The following is a 20,181-nucleotide window of genomic DNA, read 5'->3' on the forward strand; positions in this document are numbered from 1 at the left end:
AGGCAGATGCATACACAAGCAGAGACATTTTTTCCTCCATTTTTCCCTCTCACTTCTCAGCAGCAGTGCAGTCAGCTGCAGGTCACATGACTAGCTTGCCTGGTCCTACTGAGCATGCTCAGACCCCTCAGTGTTGTCAGGCAAAATATAAGACAGCAGTAGCAGCAGAGATCTGCAATAGATAAACACACAGACTCGCACACACCAGCTGGGTAGCTCGCAGACACAGCACCACAGGCACCGAGAGAGAGCCGCTGTAGAGTCGTGGCTGCGGTTCCTCTAATATCCTATTTTAATGGGCTTATTCTCATCTACCATTTCAGTGAAAAACGGCCAGTGAGCGAGAGAGAGAGGCAGGTGTGCCCTTTAAGAGGGGGAGCAGCTGAGGCAAGGACGGCATCCCAGTCTCCATCCTCTGTGAAGGTAAGTGTGGCTGGATAGGGTGGGGGTTCAGAGCGTGGGGGGAGGGGAAAATCCGCCCGACTGAATCTGTGTTTGTGTTAAATATCAGCGGAAAGCGCAGTGAGGATGATGGTGGTGGATGTGTGTGTCTGTTGGGGGGGGTCAGATTGCCAGCGACACCATTGGTATGTGAGACGACAGAGGCTGTGAGAATGGCGGGGAGTAGGGGTGGTGGAGGGGTGCAGATGCTAGCAGGGTTGAGGACATGGCTGGGCAGCAGACATGACAAGGAGAGGAGCTGAAGTGGAAGATGGTTGAGACGGGGGAGCCTTGTTTAATACGATGCAGTGGATGTCTGGAAGGGTGTTTTAGACTAGAAAGGAGCCGAACTGCAACACGACAATGAATATCCACAAGCAGGGAGAGAAAAACACAGTATTCTGATTATTTTATGTATACATAATGGCACAATCTAAGGTAGAGATGGGCTAGTGTCCTATGCTAGTCCATTTCTGGTGTTCATTTAATTGTATTGACCTATATATATATAGCATAGATGCCTTCATGCTAGATGGTTTTGTAAAGGCATTCTGCCCCGTAGTGCCAAGCTACATTGCCACCCGGTCTTTGTTTGCACATGTCTCAGGATTCAGTGCCGATAATGATGAAGTAGTCTTAATTATTTTGGGTTGACATGCACCATGGGAATTGTAAATTGGTATTCTGATGCTGCAGTGTGAAATATGCAACCGTGCATCAGCAGCTCTTGTTGAAAGGACACCCCGCTCATTGTTTACATGTCTGACACAAAATGTGATGGGCCGCCATGAAATGCAGTGCACTGTAGCTGCTTCTGTTACATCAGCGATGTTGTTTACCCTTTAAGTCCTTTTTTTCTGATTTAGTCATAATTTATCTCTAAATCTGCACCATATCAAATTAAAATCCCTTTTCATCATGACTGTAGATAGTCATTTGTAGGAACTACTATTTCATTATGTTAAATTCTTGAGAGATGCCTTTGATGATTTTTTTTTTTAGTCAACACTGTGTGCCCACAATGTATTGTTCATATGTTCACACAGAGGTTTATGGATTTGCTTCCATTTATTTGCCAAGGCAAATCAAACACGTCAGTCTAACAATGTACTGACACCATTCGCTGTGCATCTAAGGTGTGCCAACCTTTGCTGAGTTGTTATTAATAGATTAAGTTCCTGGAAAAACAAAACAAAGAAATGGATACATCCTGGGTACTGAACGTACAGCACATATCTCCCACACATTCTCTCCCCAGTGATTAATGCCACTCTGAAAGGAGGCAGAGATGGCTGTTGCTAGGATACATGGCAAGGTGAAGTGCAGACCATTTAAAGAAAAGAGGAGGAGGGCACCATTTACAAAGCATGGCATCACTGGAAATGGATTCTTTGTTTCGTGTCTTTCTTCCTTGACTGAATTTTAATTTCCATTTCTCCCAGGTTTTTGCCGTTCTGAAGAGTGCAAGGAAGAGAGGTGGTCAGCTAAGGCTCTCCTGTTTTCTGTTCTCGTTCCTTCCACCTGGAAAATAGGCTGCAATGGTTGGCAGTATTCAAATGCCTAAACCTGTCTGAGTGAGCCCTATGAACAGCAGAACCAATGGTAAGACAGCTAGGATTCTATTGGTGTAATGATCACTATATGCAATTAAGCTGTGTCATCCATTCATGGGTTGTTTTAAGGTTCATAAAGTGATAAATAATGTAAATTTTTTTTTATTAACTCATCATTGCTTATGATTTGAGTATTCTTTTGAAAGTTCAATTCTTCCTGTCTTTTGGAAATGAATCGTCGTCTCTCCCTTTGAGATGCTATATAAAGCAGTGTTTTGAAGCCGGGTGTTTTGAACAGGAGGCTAAATAGGGAGATGTGAGAAAGGATGTGAGATGAAAGGATGGTGGAGAGAGGTTGAATTTCCCTTCCGCTCCACTATAATGGCCTTTTCACAATGTGTGCGCCCACAGGACATCAAAGGCCAGTGTTGGACCGACGAGGAGTCGGATGGGGAGAACGAGTCGGAACAGTTTCTGTATGGCATTCAGGTACATCAACTGTATTACTCTCAATATATGTCTTTCATTTGGTTTTGGTCAGGATACTATTGCTTTCAATAATGATGCTTGTGTTTTTCTGACTTACAAGATCTATGAGTTTTTAATACAAATAATATTTCAGCTTCCAACAAACTGTCAAAGAGCTTCTGATAGGATGTGTGTTGCTGACTTACAAGACTTACAGCTGATTTTCCACAAATTTTCAAGAGTGCTAGGTGTTGGTTAAGGGGAGTTTTTGACCTGATGTTGGCACCAGGCATTAAGTCAGAGGTCACCAAAACAATTTGGAATAAATCTTAAGGGGATTATGAATAGCGCGACCAAATGTCATGGCAATGTGGTGAATATTTGTTAAGATATGTTGCCCTGGTAGTGCAGAGCAGATGGGTCGACTGACTGACATTTTCATTTTCATTTTCATTTTCATTTGAATGCCTCACCGCTGGCAGGGCAAACATTGTAGTTAATCTGAAGCAGGATATTCAGTTAGAATATAAATGTAAGGATATATCAATGTTTTACATTCTGGGCTTGGTCTCAAAAAATGACTTTTTGCAAACTGGTAACCTACGTGATCTCAAGTATCCATCCAAAGCAACTCTGCCACATTAATTTCTCCGGCTCCCATTTAATGTATCATCTCATCCCGTAAAAGTTCAATGCCTCACTTACACATGAGATCTTAATCCGTTAGCCATCCTTTTTTTTACTGTTATCTTTTAAGTCCAGTGATTGAAATGTAAATCCAGTCTGGGACTTAAAGCTCATTTCTATGCAGTCAGAGGACATGAAAGCAGCGTAGTGAAGATAAGGATGAAAGTGTAGGATCTGTTCTACACACAGAGGAGAGCTGAGGAGATGAGAGTCTGACTTCAAGTCTAGACACCGTGAACACATATGACAAACTTAGGTCAATTTTTATTATTAACACTTAAAAATCCTATTAATACAGAAAGAAAATGTAGTAAATGTAAAATGACCACTAAAAACTGCCAAGAAATACATGTCTACAGTTTTAGAAATCTATAAAATACTTCCTTACTCTTTGTCAAGCATCACAGTATGTAACTCTCTGATTTTATTGCAAATATAAGATGTGCCTGGTGTTGGATCAGAGCTACGAGTCACCTGTAACACCTGAACACTACAGTATATATTTGCTATTGAGAGCTTAGTTAGAAAGTGAGTCAGAACAGAGAGCTAAAAGCAATGGATGTATAGTTGATATAGCTAAAAAATAATATATTGATGGTTTAAAAAGAAACGTGTTAAAAAATATAATACAATAAATTGGGTTAAATAATATCCATTTTCAAATAATCTTAAAATTAAGCAGCTAGGATTTATTTCCATGCTAAAGCCTGTGCAATCTGTATATAAACAAGTTCTGTTCGCTGCCATTTCTGTATTATATACTTCCTATGGTGATGTTATGGCAATGGTGTCCTTTGCTGATGAAATCTTATTAAATTTCCACATGCCCGTTTAATATTCAAAATAATAGAGTAGCAACCCCCTGTTATTTGGACCTGCCATCATACTAAGTCAAATGCTTGCCTTGTCTGCTCTCGCTTGCTTGGCTTTTTCACTGTTTGTCTGATCGCTGGTTTAATGTCTTCTAATGGGATTTGATTAACATTGCTTTGTATTATTGCCTGTATTGCATGATACTTGTTTTACCAAGTAGTCTAAGCATTTTGTCCTGTGCAGCTATTCATGTTTTGCGCTCTGCGGGTTCTAATTCTACATGTTGTATGATTCCCAGAATATAAATTATTAATTTCACACTTTTGTAATAAATGGTGTCAGCGAAGGGTGCTTGAACTGATCTGAGAGGGCTGTGGGTGTACGTCAGACTAAACGGAAGTTGGGAACCAACCACTGTAGCATTACCTGTGCTGTAATTGTGACCAGTGTTAATATACTGCTTGTTACAGGGGAGCTGTGCTGCTGACCTGTACCGCCACCCTCAACTGGATGCAGATATTGAGGCAGTAAAAGACATCTACACTGACAGTGCTGTCTCTGTTAGGTACAGCACACCCACACCCACACACAAACACAACAAATTGAGACCTATTTGAAAGATTTTGTACACCGGCAAAATTCAAAGATATGTATGTATTCATTTTAAAGGTGATCAATATGAAATTCAGAGCCTATCTATTGCCTCCACATGATTCTGAACATGGCGACAGATGAGCCGGCGGCTCGCAGCTAACAGTGCAAACAATGGCAACAGCGCTGACAGAGGTAACAGTGTTTACCTGCGGGGGAACTGGACGGGTGGGAGCTCCACCTCCTCGCCAACTCAGTCGGTCGGGACAGCGTTATCAGCTGTACTCGCCACGTGAAAGAAATGCAGAGCGGCAGCTGTGAGCTAGCCATTTGGTCTCATGCGCGCCAACGTGCACAAAAAGGCCGGTCCGCCTATGGAAACAAAGCACAGACAAGCTTGGATTACAACACACAGAGAGGGAGAATGGCATCATCCTCCGCTCAGGCTACTATATCCTTACACTACAAATAGTAGTTTGCTGCTATATCAATGCTCTGAATATCATATAGAGAACCTTTAACTAGGCAGACGAAATAGGAAAAAACAACCCTATGTTCTCCCTCAAGGGATAATCAGTTGGAAGGGTTAGAGTTCAATGCATCCCATTATGTTTGATGAATGAACCGTATCTGTTATTGCGTCTCTGAACAGGGAGTATGGAACCATTGACGACGTGGACATCGATCTTCACATTAACATCGGTTTCTTAGATGTGAGTCAGCACTATTCTTCCTCTGCACACACCTCCTCCTTCCCTTGCCCATTGCCATTCCAACGTTGACATTTTGCAAAGTAACATGTCATTCTTAATGCATCGTGCGCTCATAATTTATTTATGTCATGAGAAATGGCCCCAATTAGGATGCTAACTCTGTGTATCTGTGTGTATGTGTGTATGTGTGTGTGTGTCTGACTCAGGAGGAAGTTGCGACAGCTTGGAAAGTTATCAGAACAGAGCCCATTATTCTGAGACTGCGCTTTTCTCTTTCTCAGTACCTTGATGGACCTGGTGAGTAAAGGTGTCAGTGTGGATATTGGTTTTCTGGGAGGGACTTTAGGTATTTGTGCCAGTCATTGGGCGTAGGAGGTGAGTACAACATGTGTTATACAAGAGGGATGGTGAAAGAACGTCTGTGTGTAACAGAGGCTGTGTAATAATGTTAGTCATCTTTTACGCAGAGCCATCAGTCGAAGTGTTCCAGCCCTCCAATAAAGAAGGCTTCAGCCTGGGCCTGCAGCTCAAAAAGTAAGTCATTGAAACACCTAAAATTGTCGTAGATATCACAATTAACCTCAGGTTTCACATAATCAAATCACCAACCAAATAACAGCATCATAGATACTTAGTTTTTTATTTTAGTTGCCTCATCCACTCACACAAAATAATACTGCACACCAACCACACAAAAAACACAGAAAGTGATTTCAGGTTCACTCATATCTTCCTGCTTGACTCGCCTCGTGTGGCAGGATCCTGAGCACGTTCACCTCACAGCAGTGGAAGCACCTCAGTAATGAGTTCCTCAAGGCCCAGCAGGAGAAGAGGCACAGCTGGTTCAAAGCCGGAGGAACCATCAAGAAATTCCGCGCTGGACTCAGCATCTTCTCCCCCATACCCAAGTAGGCCCCTGTTTCACTCTTCATCTCTATCAAGGCAACATAACAGCCATGGCTATGTTTCATATGCAGCATGCAACGGATTCCAAGGCTTGTAATTGACACTCCAATCAGTCAAAATATGTAACATTTTCATATAAATAGACATTTTGGCCAATATGAAAAAAAACATTTTGCAAAACCTGTCTGTTATTTGCAGCAATGGAGCTCTACAAAGCACTTTCATTAGTTATTGTCCTCATTTTTTTTCTAAACACCATTTCAAAGTGTCTGCAGTCATTCGTGGAGAAGAGCAGAGATGAATTTAGCTTGAGAACAGAAAGCAATTAGGCTCTTTTGGTGTTATTTTGGCACACCAGCTGCAGTTTTTTCTCACATTATTTTACACGGAAGGTAGATATTTGAAAGGGTTCCTGGAACTCAAGTGGAAGCAGTTTTAATGAGAAAGTTCTGCTTTCGTCAAATAAATATCAGACAACTGTAGATTAGTTTCTCATGGTTTAGCATGTGTGTTTTATTTGTATTTTCTAAAGTATTTATTCCATGTTGTGTCTCTCATTTGTACTTCTTTGTTTATTCTTTTCTGAAACACTTTGCAATATCTGAGCGAAAAGGGAGCTAAATGAATACATTCGCTTCCAATCAAATTCATTATTTTCCGAAGGCTTACGCCGGAAGATAGTGATGGAAATACTTTGAGACGGTTTTGTCTGTGAAAAATGAAGTGCAGAGAGACAAGCAGGGAAAAGGAACCTCTGACAACGCATGTTGCAGATTGACTTCAACTCAAAATTTGACACACTCGCCCAATTTCCCCAAGGGGAGGAAGTACCCTTCTCGACCTCTGTCTTTCTCCGCGATGCTTTGACAGTTATGGGTGCACTGGGATTGAATCTTGGCCCACTCGATGGAGGTCAGCCTCACTAACTATGAGGCTCTCTTTGACATCCTCACAACGTGACAGGAGTCTCATGTCAACAGTGTACATGGATAATGCACTGAGAGTGATGGTGGAAGTAACAACGCTTCTTGTTTGTTAACAGTTAGTGACTTGAGCCACTGCCCAAACAGATTTCAGTTGTCAGAGCAGGTATTATCCTGAGTGTGGTGATACAGAGTGTGTATTTCTTCAACACGTCACTAAAAAATGACTCAGGTACTGACTATGTTAACACACCACAGTCGCAATATTACAGCTGAGAAGATGTTGCAAATTATATCAAGATAATTAAGATTTACATTAGAATAATACACTCTGGCATTTCTGATTTGGCCTTTGAAACCACATCCTCCACTTTGTCATTTCAGTGACATTAGCATTTTCTTATCGTGGAAAAGTGATGCAAATAAACAACGTCTTCCTTTTTTCTAGGTCTCCGAGTTTTCCTCTGATCCAAGACACGGTTTTAAAAGGGAAGCTAAGTGTCCCTGAGCTGAGAGTGACCCGCCTGATGAACCGCTCTATCTCATGTACCATGAAGAACCCCAAAGGCGAGCTTTTCAGCTATCCACCAAACAGCCAGGTCAGTGCCAGTCTGGACAAAGCAGCACCCATGCATCTCCCAGAGTCAGATACCTTACAGTTAAAATCTCAACTAAATGTCACTGTCCTCCTCCCACTTATTCGTCTTTAACGTGTCCCACTCACATGTCAAGTTGTGGTCATAGTGGTGTGGTTTTTTTAGGCTCTAAACTTTACACTCCTTACATTTGTGACATTGCTTATGTAAGTCCCGATGCCATGATAAGGAGTTAAAAAATCATCAATGATTCTATAAAATGTTGATGATGAAAGCTGTTTTCATGGCACTGTACATTTCTGTTTTAATCCACCGAGATTCCACCTCTGACCCTTTTCTCAGTCACCTGCCACCTGCACTGTTCCCAACCTGAGCCCTTTCCTTACCCCTACAGTAACATGGCTGGAGCGCTGTTTCCCATAACTCTTTGTCTTCACTTGACTCATCAGACTGTGGCTGTCCCGGCGGCCAGGGCCCCTGCGCAGATTACCACGAGGCAGCTGATTGAATTGTTTTTCTCATCCCAGGCGGGCGGCCACTGCAAGAACATCCCTACCTTGGAGTATGGCTTCTTAGTGCAGGTTAGAAATCAAGAGAAATATCTGCTGGTAGCCAGCAGCCACAATGGGCTGGGCCCCTACGGTTCATTGTTGTGCTAGGACCTTGAAACAGGTTCAGCCAGTCGTAGCCACACTTCAAAATGTTTAGTTTTGTACCAATTCTGCTGCAGAACTAGTCTTTGTTCCTTTTACGTGTAAGTAGGAGTGATAACTGGAAATTCCACTTTTTTTCTGAACAGATAATGAAGTACTCAGAGCAGAGGATCCCCACGCTCAACGAGTACTGCGTGGTGTGTGACGAACAGCATGTCTTTCAGAATGGATCCATGCTGAAGGTATCAGAGACAAGAAAGAGAAACAATTTAGTTAAAAAAAGAAACATCATGAATGGTTTATATGCGTAATGTTTTATCTCTCGATGAGTAATATGATCCTGTTAATGGAGTTTCCACAATTGGAGTTGTGAGGCAGCAAGATAAAGAGTGAGAGAGTGTGTCAGTATGTGTGGGCATGAGTGCACTTGGGTTTGTGTAGATATGTAATGACGATGACTGTATTTTCATCATTCTTTGTGTGTGTGTGTGTGTGTGTGTGTCTTTATATAGCCAGCGGTGTGCACCAGGGAGCTGTGTGTGTTCTCCTTCTACACTCTGGGTGTAATGTCCGGAGCTGCAGAGGAAGTTGCCACCGGAGCAGAGGTGACAACAACACAACATAGTATACGATTTCATTCAGAGTATTTGTAATTATTTGTTTTTAAAGAAATAAAAGCCTCATATAAATGTAAGAAAAAACAAAACAATGGCACATGTGATGATGTTCAATATTATTTGGAGTTTATAAGCGTTATTGGAGGTTGTATCTGTTGTAATAAAAGCATCAAAATGAGTCGATAACACCTTCACATATAAAGGCATAAAATGTGAAATTCACAGGTGGTGGACCTACTTGTGGCAATGTGTCGAGCTGCTCTTGAGTCGCCCCGTAAGAGCATCATCTTTGAGCCCTACCCATCAGTCGTTGACCCCAATGACCCCAAGACTCTGGCCTTCAACCCAAAGGTCAGCATCCTCACTGCTCGAACCACGATTACCTCCTAAACCAATGCATATAAATGTAATGACAAGATGAAACACACCTACTTTATTAAAAACTAGAAAATATAATTGTAGTTTTCCAAATGCATTAAGTAATGTAAATGCCTAAGAAGATATTATTAGCTGTAAGTGTATTACAATTACTGTTTTCTTTTTCAGACAAGGGATGGAAAGAATTTACAGTAACAATATTTCAGCAAACGTTTTAACCCCTACAAGTGATTTTAGATGTCTGTATGTTGTTCCCTCTCTCATTGCATACAATGGATGTTTGGCTCAACCGATGAACACAGAAGAAGAATTATGAGAGACTGCAGAAAGCATTGGACAGCGTCATGTCCATTCGGGAAATGACCCAGGTACAAGGAGAAGATGGGAGATGTGGATCTAGGCTATAGTCTTGATTTTTAATGTTTAGGTGTATTTTAGCTAATATAAGATGATCACACTATGCCCACTGAACGTGCCCATTACACAGTCCTGCATTTAGTGGACTGTGTGAGTCTGGTCTGCATGGGTCTTTACGAGAGTGAAAGTTGTTATTGATTAGTCTTCTGTATTGCTCTTGTTTCTATTACTTATTCACCCACTGCGGCTTAACTGCATCTGTGTCATGCATAAAACATAAAATATGTCTAGATCTAAAGGCTGGCTTACTTGGCTCCTGAGAACAACACATTCATGTGTGCTTTTTTTTTCAGGGCTCATATCTAGAGATCAAGAAACAGATGGACAAACTGGACCCTTTGGCTCATCCTCTGCTACAGTGGTGAGTCGAGAGGATCCGGTCGGAAAAAATGGCTTTGCTCTGCTTTGCATGTTTCACTGAATTTCAGAAAATAATATACAGCACTGCTTATCAGCAGAAAGCATATCAAACTTATCATATTAGGTAAATGATCACGGACAACACATTCATGTGTATGGGCTTATGCCAATAGGCCTTTTTCATCAAAGACTTTGACATTTCACAGCAGGAAAAGCACAGCTGTAAATGCTGATTGCTGGATTCCATTTGGCGGGCTTCATGGTTTCAGCTCCTGTGCTATTGGCTCATTGTCACATTGGCATGACTTACTGGGACATTTAAATAGATTGGAAGCATTGTTAATGTTATTAGCAACACCCGTGTTTTTCCAAGTCAAGATGTCTGCTGTGAAAAAGGCCTATTGTGGTTCGAGCAACATGGCGGGTACTTGAAATGATGTTACATCTTCTTTTACAATGTTGTCTCTTGTCTTTTTTGCAGGATTATTTCCAGTAACAGGTCTCATATCGTCAAGCTGCCTCTGAGTAGGGTAGGGAACCAGAATGGCATCCCCTCAAGTGTTACCATATCAAATTAGTTTCTTACTTCTGATGTCATTTAATGCTTCATACTCACTCTCCTATCCGTCTGTTTGTCTCTCTCTCTCTCTCTCTCTTGCTCTCACTCGTCCCTTATGATCTCATTGTGATAGCAACTGAAATTCATGCACACCTCCCACCAGTTCCTGCTGCTCAGCAGCCCCCCGGCTAAGGAGGCTCGTTTTCGCACTGCCAAGAAGCTATATGGCAGCACCTTCGCCTTCCAGTGAGTCCACTTTGTTCCTCGCATTAGCCGACAGAGCATTCATTTTCATCAAATGACTATTTTGAGGCTTACTGCTTGTAAAACTACAGTTACAATCAGTTAGGCAGTTATAAAATATAACTTACATTTTTTTTTAAATAGCTTAAAAATATATATAATGTGAGAGATCACTTGCTGTAAATAATTGATCACATATCAAGCATGGTCACGAAAATGAACGCAGCTTCGAGCATTACAGCAGTACACGCTGTGGAACACGAGCACGTCTCGGTGTAACACCTGGTCATTATGTCGTGGATGGAGGAGCCACTCTAGCACATTTTTATGGAACCATAACAAACAATAGCACAGAGCAGTGACCGTTCTCTTGGACGGAGCAAGCGCCTCGCTTAGCCAGCACACGGAGCCAGCAAATATCTCAGATCGACATTTGTACTGTAGCAGATGGGGCTTCACCGAATAGTCTAGATACACGCGGCCCATCTGGGCACTCGCAGGGTGCAGCTAACGCACGAGCAGTGCAGAACAGTCTCTCTTTATGCCGGGTAGTGCTACAAATTGTGAACAGGGAAATGCCAAATGTGTATGTAAGCTTGGCTACCATCATTCTGTGCTGGTATAAATAGAAACAGAAACTCCAAATACACATTCAGAGTCGGTTTAATGGCAAGTCGGCAAGTTTTAGGAGGGACTCCATAAACAGCTGATACTTGAAATGAAGATCTTTTCTGCTGTGTATTTATTAGACTGTGGGAAGAAGAATTCGATATTGCTTCAGTTAAAAATAACAGCACTCTTGACACTGCTGTCTGTGTCTGATGTGTTTTATTTTAAGACAGTCCAGATACCTGCGCTGGGGGATGTATTAAAAAAAAAACATCCCGTGCTGAAAGACAGCACTGTGGTCTTTGATCTTGATCTTTAATACTTTATTTAATATTGAATTATATCTATTTGGAGTACTATGATGATGTAATAGAATGTCCCGAATTGTATAAATAGACGACTACAGAAGCTCTTTGCGGTTGGCAGAAGAGAAACTTGAATCTTCTTTCCTCACAAATATCTTATTGTAGGTTTCTTTTTCGTTCTTCTCGTAAATCAGAGGTCGCACACAAAAATGCACCACAGTCTTATTTTGAACAGCATGGATCTGGCCCACCACACATCAGCGGTCGCACACTGAGATCCATGCTGTTTATATTCACGCAGCACTTTTTATCTCTTCTTTCTTATCTCTCCCTCTCTCTACACTTGCTCTAGTGGTTCCCATATAGAGAACTGGCACTCTGTTCTGAGAAATGGACTAGTCAATGCCTCTTATACCAAACTGCAGGTACGTAGCCCTGGCAGTCGGGTGGAATTTACGATGCATCTCCTCTCGGACAGTAAACCTGCTCTCTGAAAAGAGCAGGCTCGCTGTCCGGCTGATTCATTTTTGCAGTTAATGGATGCCAGCTTCCCTTTCATCAGCTTTGCAATTGGCATTTTAGCGAGCGGGGCACACTGGGAGATTTTCCCGGCCAAAATGTCGTGCTGCTTTCTGTTGTCGTCGACAGCAGCGGACAGCACGCCCCCTCCTGTTGTGGGACAGCGGGAGGGGGCTGTGGTGTCAGCTGTGATGTTGGGAGGCTGCCTGTGTGCCCCGTTGGGGTTAACCACATAGAGCAATGAGTAGGATAGGTCTGACGCTGAAGGATGCAAAGAACACGCTCCGTGGTAGTGAGTATAGACTTCCTGCGGGTGAATGTGGAGGGTTCCCAGCAAAGGTCAGTAACTGGCACCACTCATAATCTATTCAGACTCGGGTCAAATCAATAAAAGAGCTTATTTAAACTTTGTCGATACCAGATGGTTCCCATGATGAGGACCATAAAGATAGTTGTTCTGCCAGGAGAGTAGGTGGACTTTGAGACCCAGGTCTGTAAAAAAGATAAATAATAATTATAAAACAAGAAAAGAAGAAGCGAGCACCGAAGAGCGCCGGATCGTTTCATTTGCACAATGTGGCAGATAATGACTTCTCAGAGATACACAGACACGTCCTGAAAATAGATGAAAAACAATTAAATGTGAAATCTCAAGGATCTTTGAAACGGGCGGCGATTGCTCCATCATGCTGATGTGTTTCATTTATGCCTTCTTTTGTTCTCCAACTTTTTGAACTCTCCATCTTTGATCTCGCCTCGGTGCTAATCTGCCACCTCTTTCTCCTCTCTGTTTCACCTTCAGCATTGACACCCCCCACCCCTTCCTCTGTCATTGTCTTTCACTAGACGAGGAGGAGGACGGCGTCTGCCTCCAGCTCCAACCATCTCACAAAACCTTGTGTCTTTTGTTCCTTTTGATTTCTTCCAGATGTGCCACATCCTGACCTCCATCTCCCTCATATTTCATTGCAAAACGATCAAGTTGCTCTTTGTTCTCCACCGTGGCTTGTGAACATCTTTTTCCCCCATATGGTCCTTTTCTTTTTCCTCATTCTGGAGGATTTCATGTGGACGCTCCACATCATTATCCGTCCCTTTCATACTTTACCATCTTTACCTTCAAGCCAGAATACGTGGTCTCACTTCAGCCTTGCTTGAATACCTGAACATTTCATACACAAATTAAATTCACAAAAATCCAATAGCATCATCTTCTCTGGACTCTGTTATGTTGTTAAGAGAAACAAGTTGGCAGTTTACAGGCGTGACTGTGTGGTCACTGGAATAATGAAACTATCTTTTCTCTCTTTGGCTCTTTGCGATCCACTGTCTTTGGATTTTCATGTGTGTGTGTGTGTGTGTGTGTGTGTGTGTGTGTGTTTAGTATGCCTGGTTGGAGGAAACATATAAAACACTGACTTATAGTGCTTTCATGTGACATAACTACAATAGGACTAGTATGTTGTGCACTGTATGTGTGAGTTGCGTGTGTGTGTGTGTGTGTGTGTGTGAGAGAGAGAGAGAGAGAGAGAGAGGTTGTCCTGTGCAACTGCTCAGTGACCCTTCCTTCCTTCCTTCCTGCTCTTTTCAAACCCAAGCTGCATGGGGCAGCGTATGGAAAGGGCATCTATCTGAGCCCCATCTCCAGCATATCTTTTGGATACTCAGGTAGGAACGGCTCATCCCTCGCCACTCAGCACCCTCCGCCCCGCCCCCCCCTCTCTTTTATTCCACCATGTTGACTGAGTACACTATGTTTGTATCATGGCCTGATTATCATCCTGGAACACTTCATGTTTTTTTTACGTGTGAGCTTTCCATGCGATATTGTGCTGCTCTGTGTTGTGTGTCCACTTTGGGTTCTGGGCCATGGGCCATGTCTCCGAGCTTGTGTGCCACCTTCCATAAACCATACTTTATGTCGTGGCTGTGTGAACTGGAGCTGTCAGTGGATCTGTGTGTGTTACCTTGTACTTTGTTGGCTTTTTATAGCATTGTCTGTTCATGTGGTGGGCATGAAAAGACATTTAAACTTTACTCCTTTTCTTCCTCTTGTGTTTTCGGAGGTTGCTTGACTACGGGGCCCACCAGTTACCATTATTAAAGCCCCTCAGCCTTGGTTTCCCTGTTATAAGGAATTAATTATCATCAGCTAAAGACTTCATATGCATTTGGCTTCTCCGACCTTGCTCAATCAAAGCCAATAAATACATACTTGAGTTGATTGCAGATTTTATCAGAATGTACGCTATTATCTGAAGCACGCATTTTTGATAATAATGACAAAAAGATAACAGTGGCATTTGCTGTATCACGTTTTTTGTATTGATAATACTCAGTAGCGTTTGGGAACAACCTTCATACGAAGGTTAGCACCGTGGGTAATAATTTCTCTGCATAAGGAGCTCAAGACTACTAGAGGAAGGTTTTTCACAGCTTGAAGGACTCAAGGTCACTCTGACTCAGGGCTGTTTGCTCTCTGTGTGCTGCTTGTTGCAGGAATGGGGAAAGGACAGCACCGCATGCCCACCAAAGACGAACTAGTGCAGCGTTATAACCGCATGAACACCATACCACAGGTGAGGGAACTGGGCATATTACGTCCTCACATATGCCATATCTTTGTATAATATTGGGCACTATGAATCCAGATTCCCTTTGCACACAAAGACGATATGCAAATAAAGGGGCAGAGACGTGGAAGAATTTAAAGCCTTGCGATGAGTCAACACTGATTGCAAGACGAAGGCTGTTATTTCAAAATGTTTTGTATTGCGAGATTAGATGTTTCCTACATTTCCTATGCCCTAGATCTGACTATCACACTCTGCACAGTTTCAGTGTGTTGTAATTCTAGATGTTACCATGGATACCATGATCAGCATGGTAAGGTCATTGTATTTACTGTCGCAGCTTGATGGGACTTTTTTTTTTTTTTTTTTCAATAGAGCCGTCCAATACAATCAAGGTTTCTTCAGAGTCGAAATCTGAACTGCATCGCTCTGTGTGAAGGTAATCACAAACGGAAGGCTTCATGCATGTTAAAGATGAGATAATAGTGATATGTTGTTTTCTTCTTCTTGTCTTCTGTCTGGATTTTGATATTAAAATACCAAGAAATATTTTTTGTGTTTAATGTCAGGTGCACAATTGGGTACGTTATGTGATCTAATTGGGTTACAAAGGCAACTTTATTTGATTTGATTTCATTTAAAATTGAACTATTGAATTATTGAAATAATTACCTAATCACCCTTTTTGGTGAATACAATATCTCATTTATCAGATTTTAAAACCATTAACAGAAGTAAAGCAAAACAAGAAGAGAATGATATGAAGTTCAAGTTAATTAAAATTAAAAATGAAATAAGACTGGGTAATCTCACTAATGTATTAATGTGCGGTTATAAGTCACAGCAATTATCATCATCATTATAATAGAAGAAAATATTGAAAGATACAGGGACAAAAAATGTGTTAGTTAATGTCAATTAGTGAGAATAAATAATATAAAGATAGTACATAAATAAAGATAAACAAATGCCATAGCAGTCAAGGAAATACAACCCACCATCTATCATTTTGTGGTGAAACTTGCTTCTCTCTCTTCACCAGTTATCACATCTAAGGATCTGCAGAAACACGGTAACATCTGGGTGTGTCCAGTATCCGACCACGTCTGTACACGCTTCTTTTTTGTGTGAGTATTACCAACAAGTTTTCACTCTATTTCTACATGAATTATACATAATTACCAAAGGAGTTGGCATAGAAAATACAAATAAAAAAAAATAAAAATAAAAAAAGTATCACCAGACTTAACAGGCGTTGTTTATCACTCAAGTTACAGTATATTGCTGCAGTTTTCCCTCACCGCCCGGCATTATTTTGAATTAGCAGTGAACGGCGTTACCGCGCCACTAAACTGGGTTCCTGTGAAGTCATAGCCTTTCATTATGATGTTTAAAACTATGTTTTGGAGCTCAGCAAATAACACATGGCATCCACGCTGACTGCTGATGTTAGGGCTTTGGACACGGGCATTCACCAGATGGCAAAGACTATTATTGTGTCCACTGCTGTCTTCCGAGTTGGAAATTAGATTTCAGATGGCCCGCAATCAAATTTAAATCACAGCTAAATATAATTCAATTTTGACCTTGTGCTCAGCGTATGGTTGTGTTTTTCAGCTTGAAGAAACGCTGATAGGATTAGAATAAAAACAAAGTTCTTCTAAAAACACTGTGATTCACATGGTTCCTAGTAGAGAGCAACTCACAGATTCCCATTTGTCTATGGAAAAGTTACTATCGTCAATATGACGTCTTGTTGACAATATAAGAATACACATGGCTGTGTATCATCAAACTGGTCCCTTGTACCAAGAAGTAGTAGAAGAATTGAGGGAGTGATCAAGATGTCGATGTATGTGTGCAGGTATGAGGATGGCCAAGTAGGAGACGCTAACATCAACACCCAGGAGCCGAAGGTGCAGAAGGAGATCATGCGTGTGATCGGAACCCAGATCTACTCCAGCTAATGGCGGTTCTCCGTGCGTCCTTGTGGCGGAAGCACACAGGCAGGCAGACAGCGAATGTTTGGGCAAGCTGACCTCAGGCCTGACACTGAAGGCTGAGGGAGCTCTTTAGCACATTATTTCTAAAGTCGGGTTGTTCTGGTCATCTCGTTTTGTTTTTGTTTTTTGTTCCTCTGAGTGGTTCCCCGTGACATTTTCAGGTTTAACCTGGCTAAAGTCAGTCTGCTTTCCTCAGTTTAAACACAGCTGAAGAAGAAAAAAAGGAAGTAGTCACTTGTATGGCTCTCCACACACACTTTTAAACCCTCTGTCGACTGGTCTTTCTTCTTTCACTGATCCTTGGACTAATTATCTCTATTTATCATTTCTCTCCCTCATGAATATCTAGTAAAAAAACAAAACAATAATTAGATCCCTTTGTGATGGATTTACATGCACATAGAAGTTTGTTCTCTTATTGTGTTTGCAAAAGCATTATCTCCGATCCGTTTATTTAATATTCTTTGACTAATGACATGAATTAAGGTCTGTTACATGGTTGTCTGAGGGGCAAGCACTACTCTCTCATATTGTCGCTGTTCACTACCAGAATCCAATAAGCGAGGTGTGGCTTGAACTCACGTTTCATTCACTATAGGCACTTTGATAACATTATCAAATGTAAAAAAAAAAAATACAAAAAATACAATAGTGATATTTCATTACAGAATTAAGACAGTTCTCCTTGACGATGCACTTTCAAAACCTCACAGCCCCCAAATGTAAAAAAAAAAAAAAAAAAAAAAAAACAGGTATTGAAAAGGGAAAAAAAGTTTTTATCTGAAGACAGAAGTGACAAGGCAGGCTCAACAACAAGGGTCACAATATTTAAAAAATACATTTAAAAAACAGTGGATTTAATCTGTGGATATGTTATATTTGTTGCCTATGTTCTATGTTCAAAAAGCGACCACATTTTGTTAAAAGTAATCACTTCTTTCCTTCACATTCAAATTGAATCTCTTTGTGTCTGGACTACACTTCCTAACGGAGTCAACTTACAGAAATCCACTGTACAGAATCATGGACAACTTTACCAAACTATCTACTGACAGTGTCCGGTCCGGGGTGAGCTCCCCCCCGATGGACGCTGGATGTTGTAGATCGGCATTAATGTACATCTCTATGGTTTCACCTTGGAGAATGGCAACCTTGTATAGCTAATCAAGTTTATCAGTTAGTCATGTACTGTATGTATGTATGTACGTGTGGGTTTGTATTTTCTTGACATTATACTAGACATTGCACTTATTCAACGTTTGCCTAAACAGGAGAAACTGGACTGTCGACGGACCTGCAGTAGACGGGTAGTGGAGGAAAAGTGGTGGAGAAAAAAAAAGTATTTATGGAGTCGGCAAGACTATGATAACTAACATCTTAACCATGTAGGGACTGAGATGGGCTTTCAGTGTCTCCTGGAACGGAAGATTCAGACTTCTGGATGGACTTGAGACACTGAAAGAGAGCAAAATGTAAATAAGGACATTGGAGACCTCGCTGAAATGTATTGCCTGGAAAGAAGTGGACATGTACAGCTTACTCATTGTGTTGCGGGGGTTTTGCAATGATTGCTGACGGCTGTTTTTGCCAAGAGGCTCGAGCTGCGAGTCTCTTTGAGGATCTATTCTCTGGCTGTGTCTCTGGTGAGTAATGTTTTCAAAGATGATGTTGACGACAATGATGGTGATTATGATGATGATGATGAAAGGCGACGATGCAGGAAAAAAAAAGTAGAAAAAAAAGAATAAAGCTTGATTTTGCACAGTTTTACATACGGCCTCCTTTTCTTTAATGTCTCTGTGGAAAAAATAAGTGTGATCATTAAATGTAGAACGCTCTGTCGCAGCTGAAGTGTTGGCTCGCATTTTGGACAGAAGGGGGCACCATTGCTCCACCGACATATACAGGGACTACCTGACTCTTCTATTCTATTTCAAGTCTATTCATGAAATTAAATCAGATTTGCACATTTAGAATACCTTGAAAAGGTTGATGCTATAAAAGGTGGAAGTATGATGCTTTTTATAATCCTAGTTTGTGGAACTTTTTCACGTGAATCAAATTTTCTCTTTTGTTCATCTGATCACAAATCAATTAGCTGCAATCAGCACTCCTATTCACAGAGCAATTATGTCCTGTATTTAGGAACATTGCTCTTATTGTGATCCTCATGCTGACAAAATAAAAAGTGAGAAGAATAATTAACAGAATATGTTTATCCTGCTATTTGCACATAGATTAGGTTAATTCACTCACCATGCAAATGGTATAATAAGAGATGTCGTGATAACTGAAGAAGTCTATAAACTGAATTTTCCTTAAACTAGGGAGTAAATATGTACATTATGCATCGGATAATAATAAAAAATATATGTCTATATTATTTATTGTTTCCACCACATTGTACTAAACTAATTTAAAAAAAGAATAAAAGCAAAAGGAAGAAACAGCACCACAGTACTTAAGCAGGGCTTCCCCATTCAAACAGTTTTCAAAAAGATATTGATTTAGTTCTGGAGGAAGTGGTGCAGGACAGATATAGTGCAGCACCTACAGGCTTGCTAACACTACATCTAATTGATTTATTGCATCACAAATAAAAAAATAAATAAAAAAAGGCAACATTGATTCCCTCAGATCTACTCTCTACTAATATGACATGGTATGCTTCCACCAGAGAACAGATCACTAATAGTTGTCGACAAGCCAATTGCTCACTCTGTCCTCCCTCTCTCCGTCTCTCGTTCCCTCTCTCTTGACCACAGAAAACTCTTCAGCTGAACGCATCTCATCGCCACTCTGTTGCAAAAAGTCAAGTCTGATGGCTGTTTTGGCAATGGAGGCCCTGTATGTGTACGACAAGTGCTGGGTGTGTAGAGAGTGGGCATAATCATGGGGAAGCCGAGGCACTCATGGGCCCTTGAAAGGCACTTTATGTGTGTATTTGTGGCTACGGTAATTGGGCCCCTCCCTTTGTAAGCTGACCCATTTGACAGGGTCCTGCGGCTGGGCCCGTGCACTGATGTCTGTGTGACGACCAGATGATGTGTATGGTTCACTTGTTACTATGATCTCTGAAACCCGGCCCTCATGTTGGACACGGTCCCCTGGTTTGGCTTTGTCCCCCATTACCAAAGCCAGCTGGCTGGTGGCACACAACTGCACATTGCTTAGATTCCAACTGGGGCTTCGTCTTGTCTAGTTCAACCATCTACCACTGGGGGGAGCTCTGGTGTTGTTCAACTTTGCCTGGT

General features: G+C 41.4%; 1 protein-coding gene across 5 annotated transcripts; it reads left to right on the top strand.

Moving 5' to 3' along the window:
• Positions 1 to 179: 179 nt before the first annotated feature.
• LOC311018279 (protein mono-ADP-ribosyltransferase PARP6) lies at positions 180 to 18,407 on the top strand (the record flags this gene model as incomplete). 5 transcript variants are annotated; one of them, XM_084017162.1, is made up of 23 exons in its annotated part: positions 180 to 423; positions 1,884 to 2,043; positions 2,406 to 2,483; positions 4,433 to 4,527; positions 5,206 to 5,266; positions 5,473 to 5,563; positions 5,734 to 5,800; positions 6,025 to 6,174; positions 7,544 to 7,694; positions 8,141 to 8,272; positions 8,491 to 8,586; positions 8,857 to 8,949; positions 9,187 to 9,312; positions 9,642 to 9,707; positions 10,050 to 10,117; positions 10,598 to 10,646; positions 10,809 to 10,921; positions 12,185 to 12,257; positions 13,950 to 14,019; positions 14,851 to 14,930; positions 15,300 to 15,363; positions 15,967 to 16,051; positions 16,789 to 18,407. In XM_084017162.1, the coding sequence occupies 22 exons, from the start codon at positions 2,041 to 2,043 to the stop codon at positions 16,889 to 16,891; spliced, it is 1,914 nt and encodes a 637-aa protein (XP_083873288.1). In that variant the 3' UTR covers positions 16,892 to 18,407. The 5 variants fall into 5 exon arrangements, 4 of the variants coding, with proteins under 4 accessions (XP_083873288.1, XP_083873286.1, XP_083873287.1 ...); XM_084017160.1 differs by lacking the exons at positions 180 to 423; positions 1,884 to 2,043 and having other exon boundaries at positions 2,376 to 2,483; XM_084017161.1 differs by lacking the exons at positions 180 to 423; positions 1,884 to 2,043 and having other exon boundaries at positions 2,376 to 2,483; positions 9,645 to 9,707.
• Between the last annotated feature and the right edge of the window lie 1,774 nt (positions 18,408 to 20,181).

Source organism: Eutrigla gurnardus, assembly GCF_963514095.1.
Source record: "Eutrigla gurnardus genome assembly, chromosome: 1".
Lineage (NCBI taxonomy): Eukaryota > Metazoa > Chordata > Actinopteri > Perciformes > Triglidae > Eutrigla > Eutrigla gurnardus.